Source organism: Pinus tabuliformis, chromosome X, assembly GCF_031772625.1.
Source record: "Pinus tabuliformis cultivar Carrire ecotype Pingquan chromosome X, CPIR1, whole genome shotgun sequence".
Lineage (NCBI taxonomy): Eukaryota > Viridiplantae > Streptophyta > Pinopsida > Pinales > Pinaceae > Pinus > Pinus tabuliformis.
This window is the reverse complement of record NC_142308.1, coordinates 28,173,158-28,190,570: the sequence shown is the minus strand read 5'-3', so window position 1 is coordinate 28,190,570 and position 17,413 is coordinate 28,173,158. Positions and strand designations below refer to the sequence as shown.

The following is a 17,413-nucleotide window of genomic DNA, read 5'->3' as shown; positions in this document are numbered from 1 at the left end:
GCATGTCACAACAATGCAAAATTTTACATCTGGTGCCATGAATAGACATCGTGTTTCAATCTGTAACTTTACATACACATTTGTTATAAATACATTCTTCTTTGCAATGCTTTAGTTTAATGGCATATATAAATTCATACATATCAATTTGAATTGTGTTTCTTCCTTCTCAAGAAAGGAATTGCCCGCAGACCCACAGAAGATGCAGAATTATCAGTTCTGGACTCTCTTATAGTCACTACATCAGCAGATTCGCCATCATTAAATTCTAACGCTTCAGTATTATTTGTTTTCATGTCCTTACCAGAATCCAAACAATCAGCTTCTCTAGAGACACAGACACCACCTCCAGGAGACAGGGCATGAAGGTTTTTATCTCTTCTGGAAAAATCATCGCTTAAACCCACTTGAACACAATCAGAAGAACTGCACTTAATACTCTCACCAGTGGAGAATGCATAGTCATTTTCATCACCTCTATTTGTATTGAAACCATCTTCATGATTCTCCTTTTCAGTGCAAAATCCACCTCCAGTAGCAAGGTAATCCGAGTACAATCTTTAATCTCGAACACCAATATCTTCCAGATGTTCAAAACCTGTATTTTCCGAATTAGTTGGAAGATCAATCTCTTCAGTGCCCTTTCTGAAAGAATCTGATGAAGTCCCTGGTTGCTTTTGGAAATCCTTTATTGTGGATGCTTCACATGACATGTCATTGTCACTTGTATTACGCATGTGACATTCACTATCATTGCCTTGCTCATCTTGGGCATAATTCACGTCTTTTCGTGGCCTTGTTGACTGAAATAATAGTCAGTCAGAATATTAAATATAAATGCCTACAACATAGAAACCAGATAAAATAATATTAAACAAAAAAAAAATCCTACTTGATCCTTCCCCTAACTTAGAACAACCTTGCCTATGAGGCTTTGGATTGACAGTGAATGGGTGCATTGTTAAGGCATTCCTTACGATAAGTTACCGGTTCAAATCCCCATGGGTTAGCTTACAAAAAAATAAAAATAAAACAACGTGAAAAAGGCTCACCTTACGAAGTTCAACTATCTCAGCTGAAAATTTCCTCTTTTGATGTCCTTGCTTTGAAGCTTCATTTTCATTTTCGCTACCACTATGATCTGCCGAACTCGCTGGCTCTTCTCTTCTGCCACGACCCCTAGATGCAGCTCCTCTTCCTCTTCTTCCTCTCCCTCTGCCTTTTCCTCTCCCCGTAGATGAGACTTTAGCCACAGTATTCTCTAGTTCTAAAATATCGTTGTGTAGTTTTTTCTTCCTTTCTTATTTTCTATTTTTGTTACTTTGAATATGTTCTATGTGACTACTCACTTTTTCATTTGTGGCATCACCCATAGCTTGATCAGTTATATCTTGAACATTTCCATCAGATATATTATTTTCCTTCTTTTTTCTTGGCCTTTTCTGTGGAGAACTCGTGAGATGTGGAGGAAGATCCATTGTCTCTGATGACCTACGCCCAGTAATTCCAGTCACAGCCTTTTGAATTCTACGACTACGGATTTTGGCAAACCTTTCATTGAAGCTGTAGAATGCCTCCAAACGTAGTTGAGTCTGCAACAAAGCAATAGGCCATTAATTTCAACTTTTGGAAAATCAAAACCACAAAAGATAGTACTAATGGAATTCTAACACTTCGGTTATATTTCAACCATGAGAATTATAATAAACACTGAACGATATTTATTATTGACATCAGGAAACCTTCCAGCAATCATTAAGATTGATAATTAGAGATAAAGAAATGAATATTTGACCACAAACACCCTTAACTTAGAAATATAAAAGTAACGCTTAAATAAAATCCAATTCAAACACAGGTCAGAAGAAATGCTCTTGGAACTTTCCAATAGGTAGCCAAATTTAAGTATAATTAGTAACACACTTTAAGACGGCCACCATTAACTTCAAACGATGAAATTACAAATAAAAATGGTGGCGGGGCGATTGAATGGAATCGAGAGGCCGGTTTCGTGGCAGGTTGGATTGGCTTTCCAGCTCTGAATCATCCACTGGGATCCAACCCCCCTGGTGAATCGGACTCCCCTTTGTTTAGAAAGGGGAAGAGCCTCATTCTCCAAATCTTCTGTTGGGTTCCCAATCCAATAAAGGAGAAATATGACTCCTGCATGAATGTATCCAAAGTATTATGGAGGAGAATCATTACTAGGGTACATCCGACTAGGTAGTTTCAGGAAAATTGCAAGAAAACACGACTGGAAAAGGGGATCCGAAGGTGTCCAGACTATATATACAACATGTAGAAAACATAGTAGGCAAGCTTGGTTCTTCGCTATACAAACCCCAATCGAATGCCCCCTCTGGATTTAGGGAAGAAATAATGGTACTTCCCCAGACAACCAATTCCAGCAACCCAGTTCCAATCATAAGGTATCTGTTTCATCAAGAGTTGTGTAATCTCACCTCATGCCGATCATATTCCTTGAGTACAGGTAGAAGCAACTCATCTGATTTTTCCTTCGCCCATCCAAATTTTTCCCAACATAACCTGTGGAATTAGATGACAAACATGTTACTCAAATTATTTTAAATTTGCAAACTACTATAGGGGGTATACTAATACTACATACTACAATTTAAATACATTCACCGTGAAGTTTTCTTCTTTACTATCCACAAAGGCAATCGACTATAATCTGAACTGGGTTTGATTGGCATCTCGTAAAAATATCCGATTTCTTGAGATTCTTGTTTGTAAAAAACCCATTCTTGAAACGTATGTTGTACATAATCTGATTTGTAAATGATTGTTCATGCATGGATATTTTGTTTGGGCATCAAGTCATGTAGGCGATGTACGTAACCAGCATAATACACATGTATATATGTTGTACAGATTCCTGGTGAGCCGAAGGCCAAGGCCAAAGCCAACACAAGTTTGTTTATGTTTGCTAAGTTGGACATGACTATGCCGTGATGATGAGAAGACAAAGTTATGGAATTACTGCTAAGAATATAGTTAGGGCTATGATGTGATGAGGGTGAAGAGGGGTCAAAAGAAAAGCATAATGACATGTGTCACCAAGAGAAATCCTCTATGCTTGATAAGCAAATTCCCCATGCAAGCCCTGATGTATATATTCCATTTTTTAACATTTTGTAGCTTCTTATTCCACTAATTTCCTCTCTGCCATACTGCTCAGAATCTGGAATGCCACACCTGCCATGTCTGGTTCATAGAAGTACTCAAATTGCAGAGGAAAATCATCGATTGTGAGATTGAGAACCTAGGAGGGACATTCTCTGTATCTATGGCTACCCCGTGCCAAGTCTTGATCCATGACTGTTGTTCTACTGCTTGAATCTGCCAAGTCAGAGTTCTGGAGTTGAGATTCCATGAAAGCCGGGCTACCTGAGTACAAGCCCTTGCCAGATATAACTTTGTTGGGTTTCCCATACCGGAGTTGCAGCTTGGCTATGAATAATTCCTTGTGCTGTAAGAGGCTACAATGGAATGGTCATGCTGGTGTCAGTGCTGGCAGTGAGGAATTTCCCATATGTTGGGTAAATGTTGTTAGTGGCTATCGCAGTTAAGCAGTGTCAGGATTCATGGCTGCTGCTGAAGACTACTCGATCATGTGCCACTGTTTGGGGTAAATTTAAAGAGAAAGTCAGATGGCCTCTAACATCCAAAAAAATCATCCTACAACAAATACCTCTATATCATCAAAATCATTGCTTATCTTGGGATCTTGGTCATTAATATCACCCTCTAAGCATTAACATAGGATAGAAAAAACACAGCATGTCAAGTCAAGATTTTGCTTGAGTGATGTGTACATTTTTAGTAGGGTCATGATAGAGGAGGTTGACAACCAATGTCACTAACATCAAGATACAAAAGGGGCTTGGTGCTCTTGACTAAATACGAGTTCCATACTCTAGTATATGACAAAATCCAATGGAAACATTACAATCCCCCCAATCCTGAAATCCTGAAAAACTTATAAGTCTGCTAGATTATGAGTGAGATCTAAAATTCTACTTTCTCCATATCAAATCCAATGAGGTCAGAACCACTCTCAAACATCTGGAGTCATTTCATGGTAACGTTAAAAATTTAAGTAAAAAGATGTATTTTAAGAATTTAACATTACCATGAATTATCAATACTAGACCCATAGGCTTGAATATTAGGCTGTCCCACTCAAAAACTCTTGTTTCTTTGAAAAAAAATTGTGTTTGGAATGTCTTGTGGAAAAAATTTGCAAAAAAGCCAGGGAGTGAATTTTTTTTGTGGGAGCGTGCTTCGGGAATGGATTTGAGGGGGGGGGGGCACTGCCACGCAGCCCTGGTTGCATTAAAACCTTAAATCTGGGAATTGTACACTTGGAGCTCTGTTTAGCAGAATTTATTTAGATTTAGTCAGTACCCTATTGGCCAAAGAAGTCAGCCAGGAACATCACTGGTTGTTATAAATTCTTGTATTCTAAATTTTCGTATTCTATAGTGAGGCCTTTGAGATAGAATTGACAGTGTTAAGAGGGATAAATCAGCTGCTGGAGGGGTTTGATGGACATGTTTTGGATGCAGAATGTCAGTTGGATGCAGACCCAGATTTGAATCTGTCTAGGAACAGACAGCAAAAAGTTTCAGAAAATCAATTAAGTCTGAATTCCATTTTCAATAAAAAAAACTCCATAGACCATATCAAAACCTAAGTTGCACTGAAACAGATATGGGAACGGATACAGATACACGGTTTGAAATTGATATGGCAAATTTTCAAAAATTCTGGATACGATACGGCAAGGAAACGGCATATATATATATATATAAGAATTTCATATTGCCATGTCTTTCAGAATCTTGATTCTATATCTAAAAATACATAATCATCATCATGAATTCAACATAAACAAATCATCATCATCAATTCAGTGTAAACATTGTCATCATAATTAGTGATTATTATAGCATTCAACATATTATCATCATCATTAATAATGTAATCAGAAATGCTACAGCCTTTTTGCTTTCGGGTCCAACTCCTTCAAAGAACGTGTCAAGCATGGCAGATGGTACCTATCTTCCTTGCATGGCAATTAAACATGGTTTTGAAAACATGATTATGACTTTACCAAAATATTTAACAAAATATTTATACTTCCACACAAACTCACAGATGAGAAAAGTTAACAATAGAGTTTAAACATGACAGTCCCAAAGTCCCAAACCCATGGAACAAAACCACAAGAAGAAATACTCCCAAGAAAATAACAGTAACCTCAAATTACCAGCACCAACTTACAGATTATAATAAATTAAGAACTCAAAATTATCTGCTGGATAAAATTTCACTTTGCTCGGTTGGCAGAAAATATTCACCTAGTATCAGCTATAATTTTAATGTCCTTACAACCCACTTACTTGCGAAGTGACATCAAATCTGGCCTTCCCCATGAAAATGGTTCAGTTGACTTATCAACTTGCGGGGATATATAAGCAGAGATCACAGCTTCATTTGGGAAGGACTCTGGAACATGCCAATTTTTACTCACTGCTCGCTGAAATTTGATAGAGGCAGAGTTAGATGAAATGTTGAACCAACCAAGATTACACATCAAATAACTGCAATCTTTTAATTTTCAAATTTCAGATGGATATATTTGTGTTGAAGATCATGAGATAACAAAACAGGAAAAAAAGACTAATAAATAGCATACATGTTTTTCCATGAAAATTTGTTTAAGCGCTGAATTTCCCTCTTCAAACAGTTCTTCCTCTTGGTCTCTATCAGTACTCTGATCTGGTATGACACCTTCCTCCTCTTCTTCAGCTATACTTCCAGTTTTCTTACTTGATTTCAATGACCTTTTTCTTGAGCTTTTCCCTGAGGAAGCATGAAGCTTTTTGAGGATCGATGGATCTGGCGAATCAAGCCATTCTCTAAACTTCTTCAGACCATCATCCTCAGGAAATGCATTAACTTCAATAGCATTGACAATTCCAATGCCACTGCAAAGAATGATATCAAACAAATCCATTATGCCTAGTTGCTGAAATTGCTTCTAACAAATACAAATTAGAGAATTTGCTTCTATTATGTAGTGAAAATAAACCCATAAACAATGATCAATGAATTACGCCTACTCCCACCGTATTTTATGGAATTCATGACAAGAAAATACAACCACTCTTGTTAGAGTCCTAATGTTAGCAGGTCATACCAAATGTTAATGACCGAGCGTTAAATATAGGTTAGTTGGGAAGGTAGTTAAATAGCTTGATGTATAAAAGAAAGCTTATGATGATATATTGAATGACTCCATTAAATAAATAATACATTCTCGGATTCTCCATATGTTTATTTCTCTCATGTTATGTTGTGTCTCTCTAAAATACCAACTAAATAATACATTCTCCATATGTTTATTTCTCTCATGTTATGTTGTGTCTCTCTAAAATACCAACTAAACAATACATTTATTAATCTAAAAGCAAAATTATTGAAAATATTCTATTTTGTACGAGTTTTTGGAACAGGGAACATTGGGAACTTGGGTAAGGGTGTCGGGAATGGCTAGAAATTTCCCAAAATTTACAGGAAACAGTTCATCAAAAGCCGCAATATTATATAACAATTTTTTTTTTTTAAATTAATAAAAATATATATATAATTTAAAATTCTTATATTTTTCAAACTTTTAAATATCAAAAATATCAAAATATCATCGTTAAATTAGTTTAGAAAAATATTATATTTTTGATATCAATAATCAGATTTAGTTTAGAAAAACATTATATTTTTATATCAATAATCAAAATTAGTTTCGAAAAAACATTATGCTTTTAGTTTTGATATCTAAAAGCAAAAAATATCAAAAATATCAGCTACTTTGCAGGCTTTCTGCTTTCTGCCTAAAGGAGAGACAGACCGACAGCATAGCATAGTCGCTTACGCTCACATGTTCATTACCCTCGGTTTTCCCAACCACCGGATAAAGCCCGCACGCAGTTTTATGTCCTCTAGTTATACGTCGCTCCTATCTTCTATCGTGCCCGACACGTTATCAGCTGGAGTTCGTTCCATTCCATTCTATTTAATTACCAGATGGAGACTGAACTCATTGTTTCATCCGTCCTTGTAGTCTTGCTGGATCCATCCGGAGATGAACCATGCGAGCTTGAGGGGATGAAGAGCGTCTACGGTATCTTTGGAAATGGACTCATCTCTGCCGATGAACTTCTAAGGGTTTTCCACAACTTGGGAGAGCGGTGTTCCTTGGAAGACTGTCGGAAGATGATAGCAGGTGTCGACTCCCATTCTCATGGCCGAACATGTGAACTCAAGAAATGATACATTTCTTCTTTTGTACTAGGCTCATACTACACTGTAGGAAAATTTCCTACACACTGTAATTTAGATGTTCATTGAATGTGACAAACTATAATGAAAACAAATTATGAAATAATGAAATTGCTCAGATGATTTTTCTCAAAAGCAGATTTCCTGATTTTCCAATATTTCAACCAAAATCTCCGTGAACAAAATTCCCAACTTAAAAATGGAACTATAACTTAAAGTGTATTTCCAACAGGATTTATGACTAAATTTTACTTTAAATGCTACTATAATGTATCTATCACCATAATTGATTTATTGGCAAAATGAAACAATTAAATTTGGCTGCACATTTCCCTATAACACATTCCACATTCCACATTCCATGAGGTGGCATGGCCTGGCTATGACGCGCAACACTTCTCGGTGCAAGCATGTATTACATCCTTCCACATTTTCACGCCGCCTCATCTCTTGAAGCTGCATCGATGGCAAGTGACCGACTGAGCGCCTTACCAGTCTCATCTCACATTCTCTCAAAACTTTCTAAACGAGATGCAATGCGATGTACTGTGCTTTCTCGACTCCCACAGCTGGAAACACGAAAAAAATGCTCCCACGTTCCCGAATTAGCGTCTTTCACATGCCAGAAACTTGCCCTAGCTCCCCTCGCTGTTCCCTAGGAAAATGAAATGTTTCGCTCCCGGGAACGTAGGAACTGCCGTAACGGGTTCCCTATATGTCGGGAGTTGTTCCCGTGTAACTAAGAAAATATTGAAAATCTAATAGTACGAAAATATTGAAACTCTAATAGTAAAAATATATGATCTTGTACCAAAAAAAATAAAAAATAGTGGCCATTTATTTTGGAGATGTCGTCTCTCTTGCCCTTTTGGTTCCTAACATCGCCAAAAAATTGACAAATATCAACCCTGAAAATATCGCGAATTTTTCTTCAAACTTAACGGTCCCTGCCCTCTCCTCCTAGTCTTTTTTCCGTCCTCTGTGGTTTTTATTGTTTTTTCACATATTGTCATTCTTCTAATCGCCTTTCCTTTATGTTTCTGATTATTTAAGGGCTTGGTGGTAACTTATTTCCTTATATTGTTACTATTTTACTCGCAATTTAGCTGTATTCAGGACTCTTTTCTTCTATTTTCCCTTTTATTCTTATTTAGTTATTTTATTTATTATTATTATTTTTGTTATTTTTTTATTTTTATTATTTATTTATTTTATTCGTTTATTTATTTATTAGTACTGTTTAAGTTATGGTTTAATCCCTTTTAATTATTCGATTCTATTTATTCATTTCATTCTTATTTTTACTAATTCCTCGTGTTTTGTTATTATTTTACCTTTATTTAGTTAGTTACTTTATTATTATTATTATTTTTAGCTTTTATTAATTAATTAATTCAATTAATTTAGTATTTTTTAAGCTTATTATTTTATTTTATTCCCTTTTAGTTATTCATTCTTATATATTTATTATTATTCTATTTCATTTTTTCGTTGTTTTATTAGTACTTTTCGTTCATTTAGTTGGTTATTTTTATTATTTTTATTATTAATTTTTAATATTATTAATTGTTAATATTATTAATTAATTAATTTAATTAATTTATTATCGCTTGATTTATTATTTTATTTTTATTTTGCGCTTTATTTTATCTATTTATTTTTATTCTCGATTAACTCTTAGTCATATCCGTGGTCTATTTTTGTTTAATTTCTCTTTTATTTTATTTATTTTTATTTTTGTGTTTGTGTATTTGTTTTATTTTACTATTTTAGTTCAGGTTTTTATATCTATTTATTTATTTAATTTGTTATTCTCCCTTAATTCTTTCTTAGAAACGGTCCTTTGCAACTAATTTTCTTTTATTAGTAATTTGACCTTTAATTTTTGATTATTTATTGGTTATCTTTATTTTGATCCTGGTCCTTTGGTCAATATTAGCGGTTGGGTCAAACTAGCCGTTGGAGGCTCTGCTCGGTCTATATAGCATGCTAAGCTAGATCTGTTTTCTTCATCTTGTCCTGACGATGAACCACACTGGTTGGTTCGAAACGCGTCGACAAATGACTTTTCATGTGATTTACGCCGAAATCTTTCTCTAACTTAATATGGATCACAGAAGCCTAAACTCTATTATCACTTTTTTTTTTTTAATTGTGATTTTTTTGAGAAAAATCTCACCACAACCCAAAAAATCAATTGTTAGCAGAATTTGTAAAACTTGAAGCGATTTTTGGGTTTTATTTTCTTCATTTGTGTTTCTTGTTTGTTGGAAAAGGAAAGAAGATAGCTTGTGGTCATCATCACTCATTGAAGAGATAGCTAAACAACAATTATCATCACCAAGTGGAGCAAGGGTTCAATTGCATTTGCCAACCTGTGTTGAATCTTCCGTTCATAGATAGATATTTAAATCCCATCATGCTAATGCTATTTTTTAAGAGATTTATGCATGTTTGCTTGCCTCATTGCCAGTCTACAGTTTGCTTCTTCTTCTTTTTTGTCATTTCGTCATGATTTTCATGCCCATAAAACAATGAAAAGGTTGTGTTTATCAATGGGACAGCAAGTTTGATTTTAATTTTTTATCCACCCTCTTATTGACATTTTTCATTGCTAATAATTGCCCCGAGAGGCACTCTCCACCCCAATGTGAAAGAGATGTTGTAATGTCTTGTCTTGTCCTCTCCTATCCTCTAAACATTTTGACTCGATCAAATTACTTAAAAATAAAAATTAAATTAAATTAAAATATAAAATAAAAACAAAAAACTAAAGATAATATTTAAAATAAAGTTGAGGTAAAATAGTCAATTTACCTTATTGGGGTTTGGGTTTTGACAGCCTATGGTTTTTCCTATGGTATTCTTCTCCAATGTAGCTTATTTAAAGGCATGAAATTCCAATGAATTTTCATTTTTTCCAAAGAGACATTTGGTTTGTGCTTTGAGTGCTATTTACCAATCCAAGGACAATGAATCAGGGGAACGAAGGAGGCCTATGACATTGAGGGTTTCAAATTACCAATTTGTAATTTTAATTTGCTATTGTCAACCTCAAAAAATTATCTGCCAAAATTTACCAATATATATATATAGATAAGATAAGATAATTATATTTATGTCCAACTAATGACCACAAAGTAGGTCAAAGGCACTGTTGAGTACACTAATGTATATACAAAGCAGGAGAACCAAACGGTCTCCTCTAAAAGATACAACGCATGAAGTAAATCAACATCTGGCTCTAGCGGAGAAGATCCAGGACCTAATAGGTCTGAGGATCAGACCCATCTCTCCTAACATCTGAGGCTGAATGAATAACATTGAAGAAACTCAACAATGTATGTTGGCCCGATGAATAGCCGATGGCAAGTGCAAACTGTCCACTAAATCGTGTCTTGGGGGGGTTCACACGTCGCTGAATGCTGGAGGACCTAGATTGTCTCCCAAGAACGGATCTAAGATGGAACTGCTGTTGAGATCTCATGTAGCAGGGTGAGGTCCCACGGATCCTCACTGATCTAGAGTTTGGATACGTATTGGTATCAATCGATCTCTTGGTGCCCCTGTCTGAAGGTAGTACCCTGAAAAATGTCGTGATCCTCTGTGTGGGGTTTGGTCTGATGGGAGGCTGAAGAATATGCACTCGGAACCTAAGAGCCTCCTGCATATATAGGGCCAAACATCTCTGATTGGGGTACCTGAAAAAGTCGGTGAGGGTCCGAGAATCTCTGAACAAGCAATGAAACCTTCCTCTGATCTCATAGTAGACACGACATCCAAGGATGAAGTGCACCTCGATCTCCACTTCCTGTAAATGACATACCTGGCAGAGTCTGTCTAGTCTATCCACCTGGTGGTCTGTCTCTACCCGAAGTCTATGAGAACCTACTCTGAACTGGCCTAGAGGAATGTGAAGAGCATGCATCCAGTGGTGAAACATATACTGGGGTCGAACAATGAGCCTGTCTCTCAACTCCAAGAAGTGCTCAACATAGAAGACCATCTTTGGGCGCAACCCTCCTAGAGGATTGACCTAGGTGACCTGGACGAACTCCCTGTAGATGTCCTCCCTGATGATCTTATTTAGCTAGTAGGTAAAAGGTGACCAGGAGCATCTAAGGAATATCGGAAAGGAGGGAGACGATCCAACTGAATTCCCACTGACTCTAAGAGGTTTGAAACTCCTGTAAACCAACATTTGGCTCGGCCTGAGGGGGTAGAATGAGCAATAGTCTCAGAAGAGCAGTATGCCAAGTAAGGATAACGGTCCCTACTTTTTATCGAATCTGCCAAGCCCTGGACACGATGCAAGAATGAAACCAATCTGAAGACCGTCTCAAGCCGAAAGGGCTGAGCTCCAAACTCTACAAGGATGATGTGCTGCGGTACTGTCAGTTTGCACCTAATGATGCGGCGAAGAAGAAGAATCTGGACTCTCTCAGCTAAAGCCCAGTCTGACTCAAGTAAAGACGGTCCCCAAATCTCTGAACCATATAGAACAGTGGGACGAATCAAGGTGTCCATGAGGCTCATTTTGGACGAGATGTCCTGGAAGTGATGTCGAAAGCACTATTTCTCGAGAAGGGCTAAGGATCCATATCCTTTGTTAATCTGAGGTTGAAGTGTTGGTTGCAAACTGAAATCTAAACTATTATATTTAGCCTATGCACAAAATTGTGGTTTTAAATATTTTATGAAATGGTGCCACATTTGTAGCAAACAAATTTTTTTATAGAAGCAAATATTTAAAGAATTTGTTTACTTAATTTTATTTTTTATTATAGAAACATTTTATTTTTACAAATTTTTATTAGTTATAATTATTTGTAATAAATTTTCTATATTTTAACATTTAAAAAATAAAATAATTTATTTTCACTTATGTTTTATTTTCAACACTATTTACTAGAATGATATCATGTTATGGATGTGTACATTAAAGGGGAGTATTCAAGGAAAAAAGCTAATATCATTATCAACGAGAAGCGTGAGGAAAATACATTAACGTCAATTTGGAAAATCAATTATTCATTCCATAACCAAATATAATTGAGAGTAAAGATTACATGACAATATGAAATCAAGGACTTGCAAGTAATAATTGATTATTATGAATGTATATCTCAATTCAATGTTGTAACTATGTTTAAAGAAGAGATCGATGTAATTCTCAATTTACCATCACTTGGAGCACTAGGTACCTTCATATTAAACACCAACAAAAAGTAACTTTTCCATATAAGAAGATGTTGACATTCCAAGAAATTACAATGAATTAAAAAACAATAATACCTTCATCAAAAGACTTCAAAGATATCTTGAAGGTGATGCTTCAAGAAAACCAAAAATCAATACCAAATAAGTAAAAATAATTTGACAAAGTTATCTACGATAATAATGAAGAAATTTCATGCTTAAAATATCGCGATCAAAAACTGCTTGCACAAGTCAAGAAAACCAAGGCTGCGAAGAAAAAAATAGAAGAAGAAAATGATCTTGAGAAGAAACTCAGTGAAATCTTATGAAAACAAGATAAAGAAAATTATTGTCTGAAAAGCCTTAATAGTTGTTGGAACAAATCAAAAAGTTAAAGATGATGAACTCGAAAATCGAGATATTAAAGATATCGACAAAGATCAAAATGAAAAAATTCCATGGCTCAAAATCATAATCAAAATCTTCTCACTCAAATAAAAATCTAAGTTGAAGACGTAACGAACAAAGTTCGCACTTCACAATAATCTTTAGAACACTTGGAACACGAAATCAGCTATTGAGGATTAAAATATATATACTAGATAGTGTATATAAAAGAATTGATATGAGATGAGATTGTTAAAAATGAGGGCCCGCTTATATACCGAGGCAAGTGCCCCTTCATGAATGGTCACGTCCTTAGAGACATGTATTTTCTATATTACTCATTATTATGATTATGATTATTATTATTATTATTATTATATAAATTATATTCATAACAATGACTTCCTCTTCGGAAAGCTTTGTCTCACAACTTATTGCTAATAAGACGTGTCATCTATTTCTTTTTCTTGTAATCTATTCACATTTTTCGGATTTCTTTGAGTTGTCATCTTAGATGATACACGAAGATAGGATCCTCTAAGTGATAAACAAAATTGTTGAACTGAGAAGGGATCTAACCATCCTAAATCAATTTCCTGTGGAACTTTACAATTATTTGATCGCTGAGATAATTTGTTATTATAAGACTATACTGTGCAGACACCAATATTTTTCGAAACATAATTTTGTTGTTTCTATTCTAAGTGATACAAATAAGCAGAATGATTGAGATGTACGCTCTTGTGATTCGAGTGTCGATAAGGAGTTCTTGTGATTCGATTTTCCCTTATCATGCATATGGCAATTTCCTAATTTACTTCAAGCACTGAGGTTCTTGAGTTGGTTACAAAATCTTCATTTGGAATTTTCATCGCCTATCAGTGACATCTGAATATGTTTTTACTTCAACTGATTTATCATCTTCTTGAGTTGTGATATTCACTGGATCAATGTCTGTTCCTTTTTCTTCAACTTTGATTGTTACATCTTTAGACTTCAGTACTTCTTTCGTGATAAGTTCTTGTAATTTGTTTTTCAATGATCTCTTATCATCCTTAAGTTTCTTAATATGAGTAAGAAGATTTTGGTTATGATTTTTTAAGTGTGAAAGTTCTTCATCCTATGATTCAATTTCTTTTTTATGCTCAATCTTTTCAATTTTTAAATCTCTGATTTGTTCTAATAACTTTTGATTAAAGTTTTTTAAGCGCAGATTTTCTTCTTCTTTTTCTGATAGACATTCGTTGAGTTTCTTCTCAGAACTTCCCTTTTCTTGTTTTAATTTATGCTTCGCAATTTTACACTTTCTGACTTGTGCAAGTAGTTTCTGACTATGATCCTTCAAACGAGAATTTTCTTCGTTTTTATTGGATATGACTTCTTCAAGCTCCTTCTGCTTCTTTGATATTGTTTCTTGATTCTCTTGAAGCATCAGTTTCGAAATATCCTTAAAGTCTTCTGATGAAGGCATTATTGATTTTGACTTCATTGTCATGTCTCAAAATGTGATCATCTTCTCCTTATAAGGAAACATCAAAAAAAATTCTCTATGTTTAACTTGAACGTATGCAATTCTGTAAAACAAGGTCGTCCGAGGATTATGTCAATCTCTTTGTTAAACATAGTTATGACACTGAATTGAAATGCGCTCCTAATGATCAATTGTCACTTGTAAATCATTGATTCCATACTCTTTCTCGCCAAAAAAATATCTTTCCTCTACATTTGGCTCTGGAATTAATAGTTGATTCACCAAATTAATATTTATGTAATTTTCCTTGTCGCTTGTGCTGATAACGATATTAATTTTTTCCCATAAACACTGTCTTTTAATGCAAATAATGTGTGATCGTTAATTGAAAGACCCTTATAGGAAAATATTCTTTCCTTCATTTCTGAATTATAATCCATTTTGCCTTCTCGATAATTTCGTCAAATGATACTTCGTTTATGAAACTTATATATTCTTCGTGTGAATCACCCACTTCTTCAAAATATAATAAGATCTTTTTTTCTCTTTTTGTAATAATATTTTTTATTTATAGGTGTTTCACACCGTAATGTTCCCTTTTAATCCCCCAGATCTGGGTGCTCGCATGAATAAGGCCACGTACTCGCTGGAAAACTAGCGGCACTCACCACTTGGCAGCGACCAACCTCAAGGGAGTTTCCATGAACAATAAATTATGCAGTGACCGAGGACTGTCCTTACACACTCGTCCCTTCACCTCACATGTCACCCTTGAGCGTATATGTCTCTGCAACATGAGCTCGTTGCGTTTCATCCCCTTGGTCATTTTACTCAGAGCCTGGTCTCTCAGGCTGGCTAATCTCCCTCCCGTGACCTCCACTTCCACTGAGCCTCTCACCACGTCCTCTGCATCCTAAAGCTTCGCCATGAATCATGAAAGAAGTCATGGGCGCCATGCAAGCAGGGGGAGGGGAAGAGGGCATCCCCCCACCACCTTCGACTATAACATTGTTGTTGTTATGTTCAATTATGGTATCCCTCCCCATATTGGGTGTCAATTGCTGGAATCCGGGGAAGATGAGACAAGTCATGGTTTGCCCACACTTTGGGCTCTTCGCAACCTCCTGGCTCGCCAGCTCAAGGAACGAGAAAAGGAGAAGTCGAGAGCCACGGGCTGGATTGTAGAACTCTCGACTTATCATAGCCATGCCTCATCCTCCCTCAAAAGGCTTGCCATGGACCTGAGTATCAAATTTACGCCAAATGTTCCATCCCCCTCCTCTCCTACCCCCTCACCTTCGAACTCCCCTTTTGTGGGCTCTTCCTCTACCACATTTATCTTAGCCCCTGCTCGTCGTCCCTCTCCTATTCGTAGAGATGCAGACCATGCCCCGCCTCCTCCCGCCACGAATGTTCTCGCCTCCTCCCGCCCTCGTCCCAGTCCCTACAGCTGCTACATTTTCGAGGTGTCAGGGGAAGCGAACAACTCTCAGGTGCAATGCGGCTCTTATGCAGCTCCTCCACAAGTTGGTGTTAACCCCTTAGGTCCTATGGATTAGCTCAGGTCAATCAATTTTGGTCTTTGGTTGCTTCGGTTTGGTTTGTTGGCAGGTGGCTCAATGTCTCTAGGATTACAGTATGAAGTTTTTCTTTTTGACAGTCCCATTCATTTTTGTATGCATGACTTCTATCTCTTGGTTCCCCTCCCAGGGGCAGAAAATTCTTTTGTGACTTTTCCTATGGTTTCCCCACTCAAGGGGCAGAGGTTTCGGATGGGTGAGAGGAACAATCCCCCCATGTTCTCAAGATTGTACATACTATATTTTTCAAGCGTTACGTAACGTAAATAAATGTGCTTACAAAAATAAAACATTATCTTTTAATCAAATTTCCTTTTATCTTTAATATTTCAAAACTCCTATATATATTTTTTTCTTCTAAAAACTCTTTCTCACTCTATAAATATTTTTAGTATCAAAAAAACCTTTATACTATGAATTAGCCTCTTTTCTAAAATCACCTTTTTGAATATCTTTTTTCCAAAGCACCAAATAGTATACCTTTGATCTTCCTATCCACCAAGTAATAAAAGCTTCCATGGCACTTCAACTTTTCAACAAATAAAATATTATTACTTTCTTTATCTTTCTATCAACCAAACAAAAATAAGCTTCAAAGGCACTTTAACTTTTCAACAAATAAAATATTATTACTTTTTTAATGAAAGAACTTCGGATTTAATTTGATATGTTTGCAATATATTTAAAATAAAGTTTACTCCCTCAAATTCAAAGGCACTTTAACTTTTCAACAAATAAAATATTATTACCTTTTTAAGGAAAGAACTTCGGATTTAATTTGATATGTTTGCAATATATTTAAAATACAGTTTAATCCCTCAAATTCCACAATGGTGATGACCCAATATATTTTACGGCAATTATTGTCACTTATATCATAGTATTTAATAATGATTTGTTAACTTGATGGTACTAAAGTGTTTACCCAATAATTTTTATTTTTTTTTATACCACATGGTGAATCGGTAACTGTCTAGCCTAATATTACAAGGTAAGTGTTTACCCAATATTACAAGGTCACAACTTTTGAAGTGTGGGTTGTGGTTTTATGACTAGTGTCATACAGATTTGTGAAAAATGCACATAGTGAACAGGTACAAATATGGACAAAGCAATCTAGTGTACAGTGATGTCATCAATGTACGAAACAAATGATTCTATAATTGTAGGCAGATCTGAACATGTATGAAAAATTGGCAACTTGTCAAATAGTTAAATGGAGGTTGCTTTGATAATGGCAGAGAGGTCGTACGGATTTGGTATGAATCAATGATAATTAAGGATACTATAATTGTGAATAGTACAGCAATTTCGGTGGCCATACAGTCGTTGTACATTGCACGGATCTGCACAATAGTGAATTGGTGGTTGTAAGTGGAAATTCCTATTTCCACCACTATAGGAAAGT

General features: G+C 35.6%; 1 protein-coding gene across 1 annotated transcript in view; it reads right to left on the bottom strand.

Annotated features, from left to right (window-relative positions):
* Positions 1–318: 318 nt before the first annotated feature.
* The window catches only part of LOC149138158 (DNA repair protein UVH3-like), a 107,535-nt gene continuing 90,440 nt past the window's right edge, over positions 319–17,413 (bottom strand). The window contains exons 4-8 of the mRNA XM_089450157.1: positions 5,726–6,017; positions 5,430–5,566; positions 2,463–2,547; positions 1,053–1,592; positions 319–803 (exon numbers count right to left, since the gene is read on the bottom strand). Of these exons, the coding sequence (XP_089306283.1) occupies positions 1,302–1,592; positions 2,463–2,547; positions 5,430–5,566; positions 5,726–6,017 (805 nt within the window). The 3' untranslated portion in view covers positions 319–803; positions 1,053–1,301. The remainder of the gene's footprint in view (positions 804–1,052; positions 1,593–2,462; positions 2,548–5,429; positions 5,567–5,725; positions 6,018–17,413) is intronic.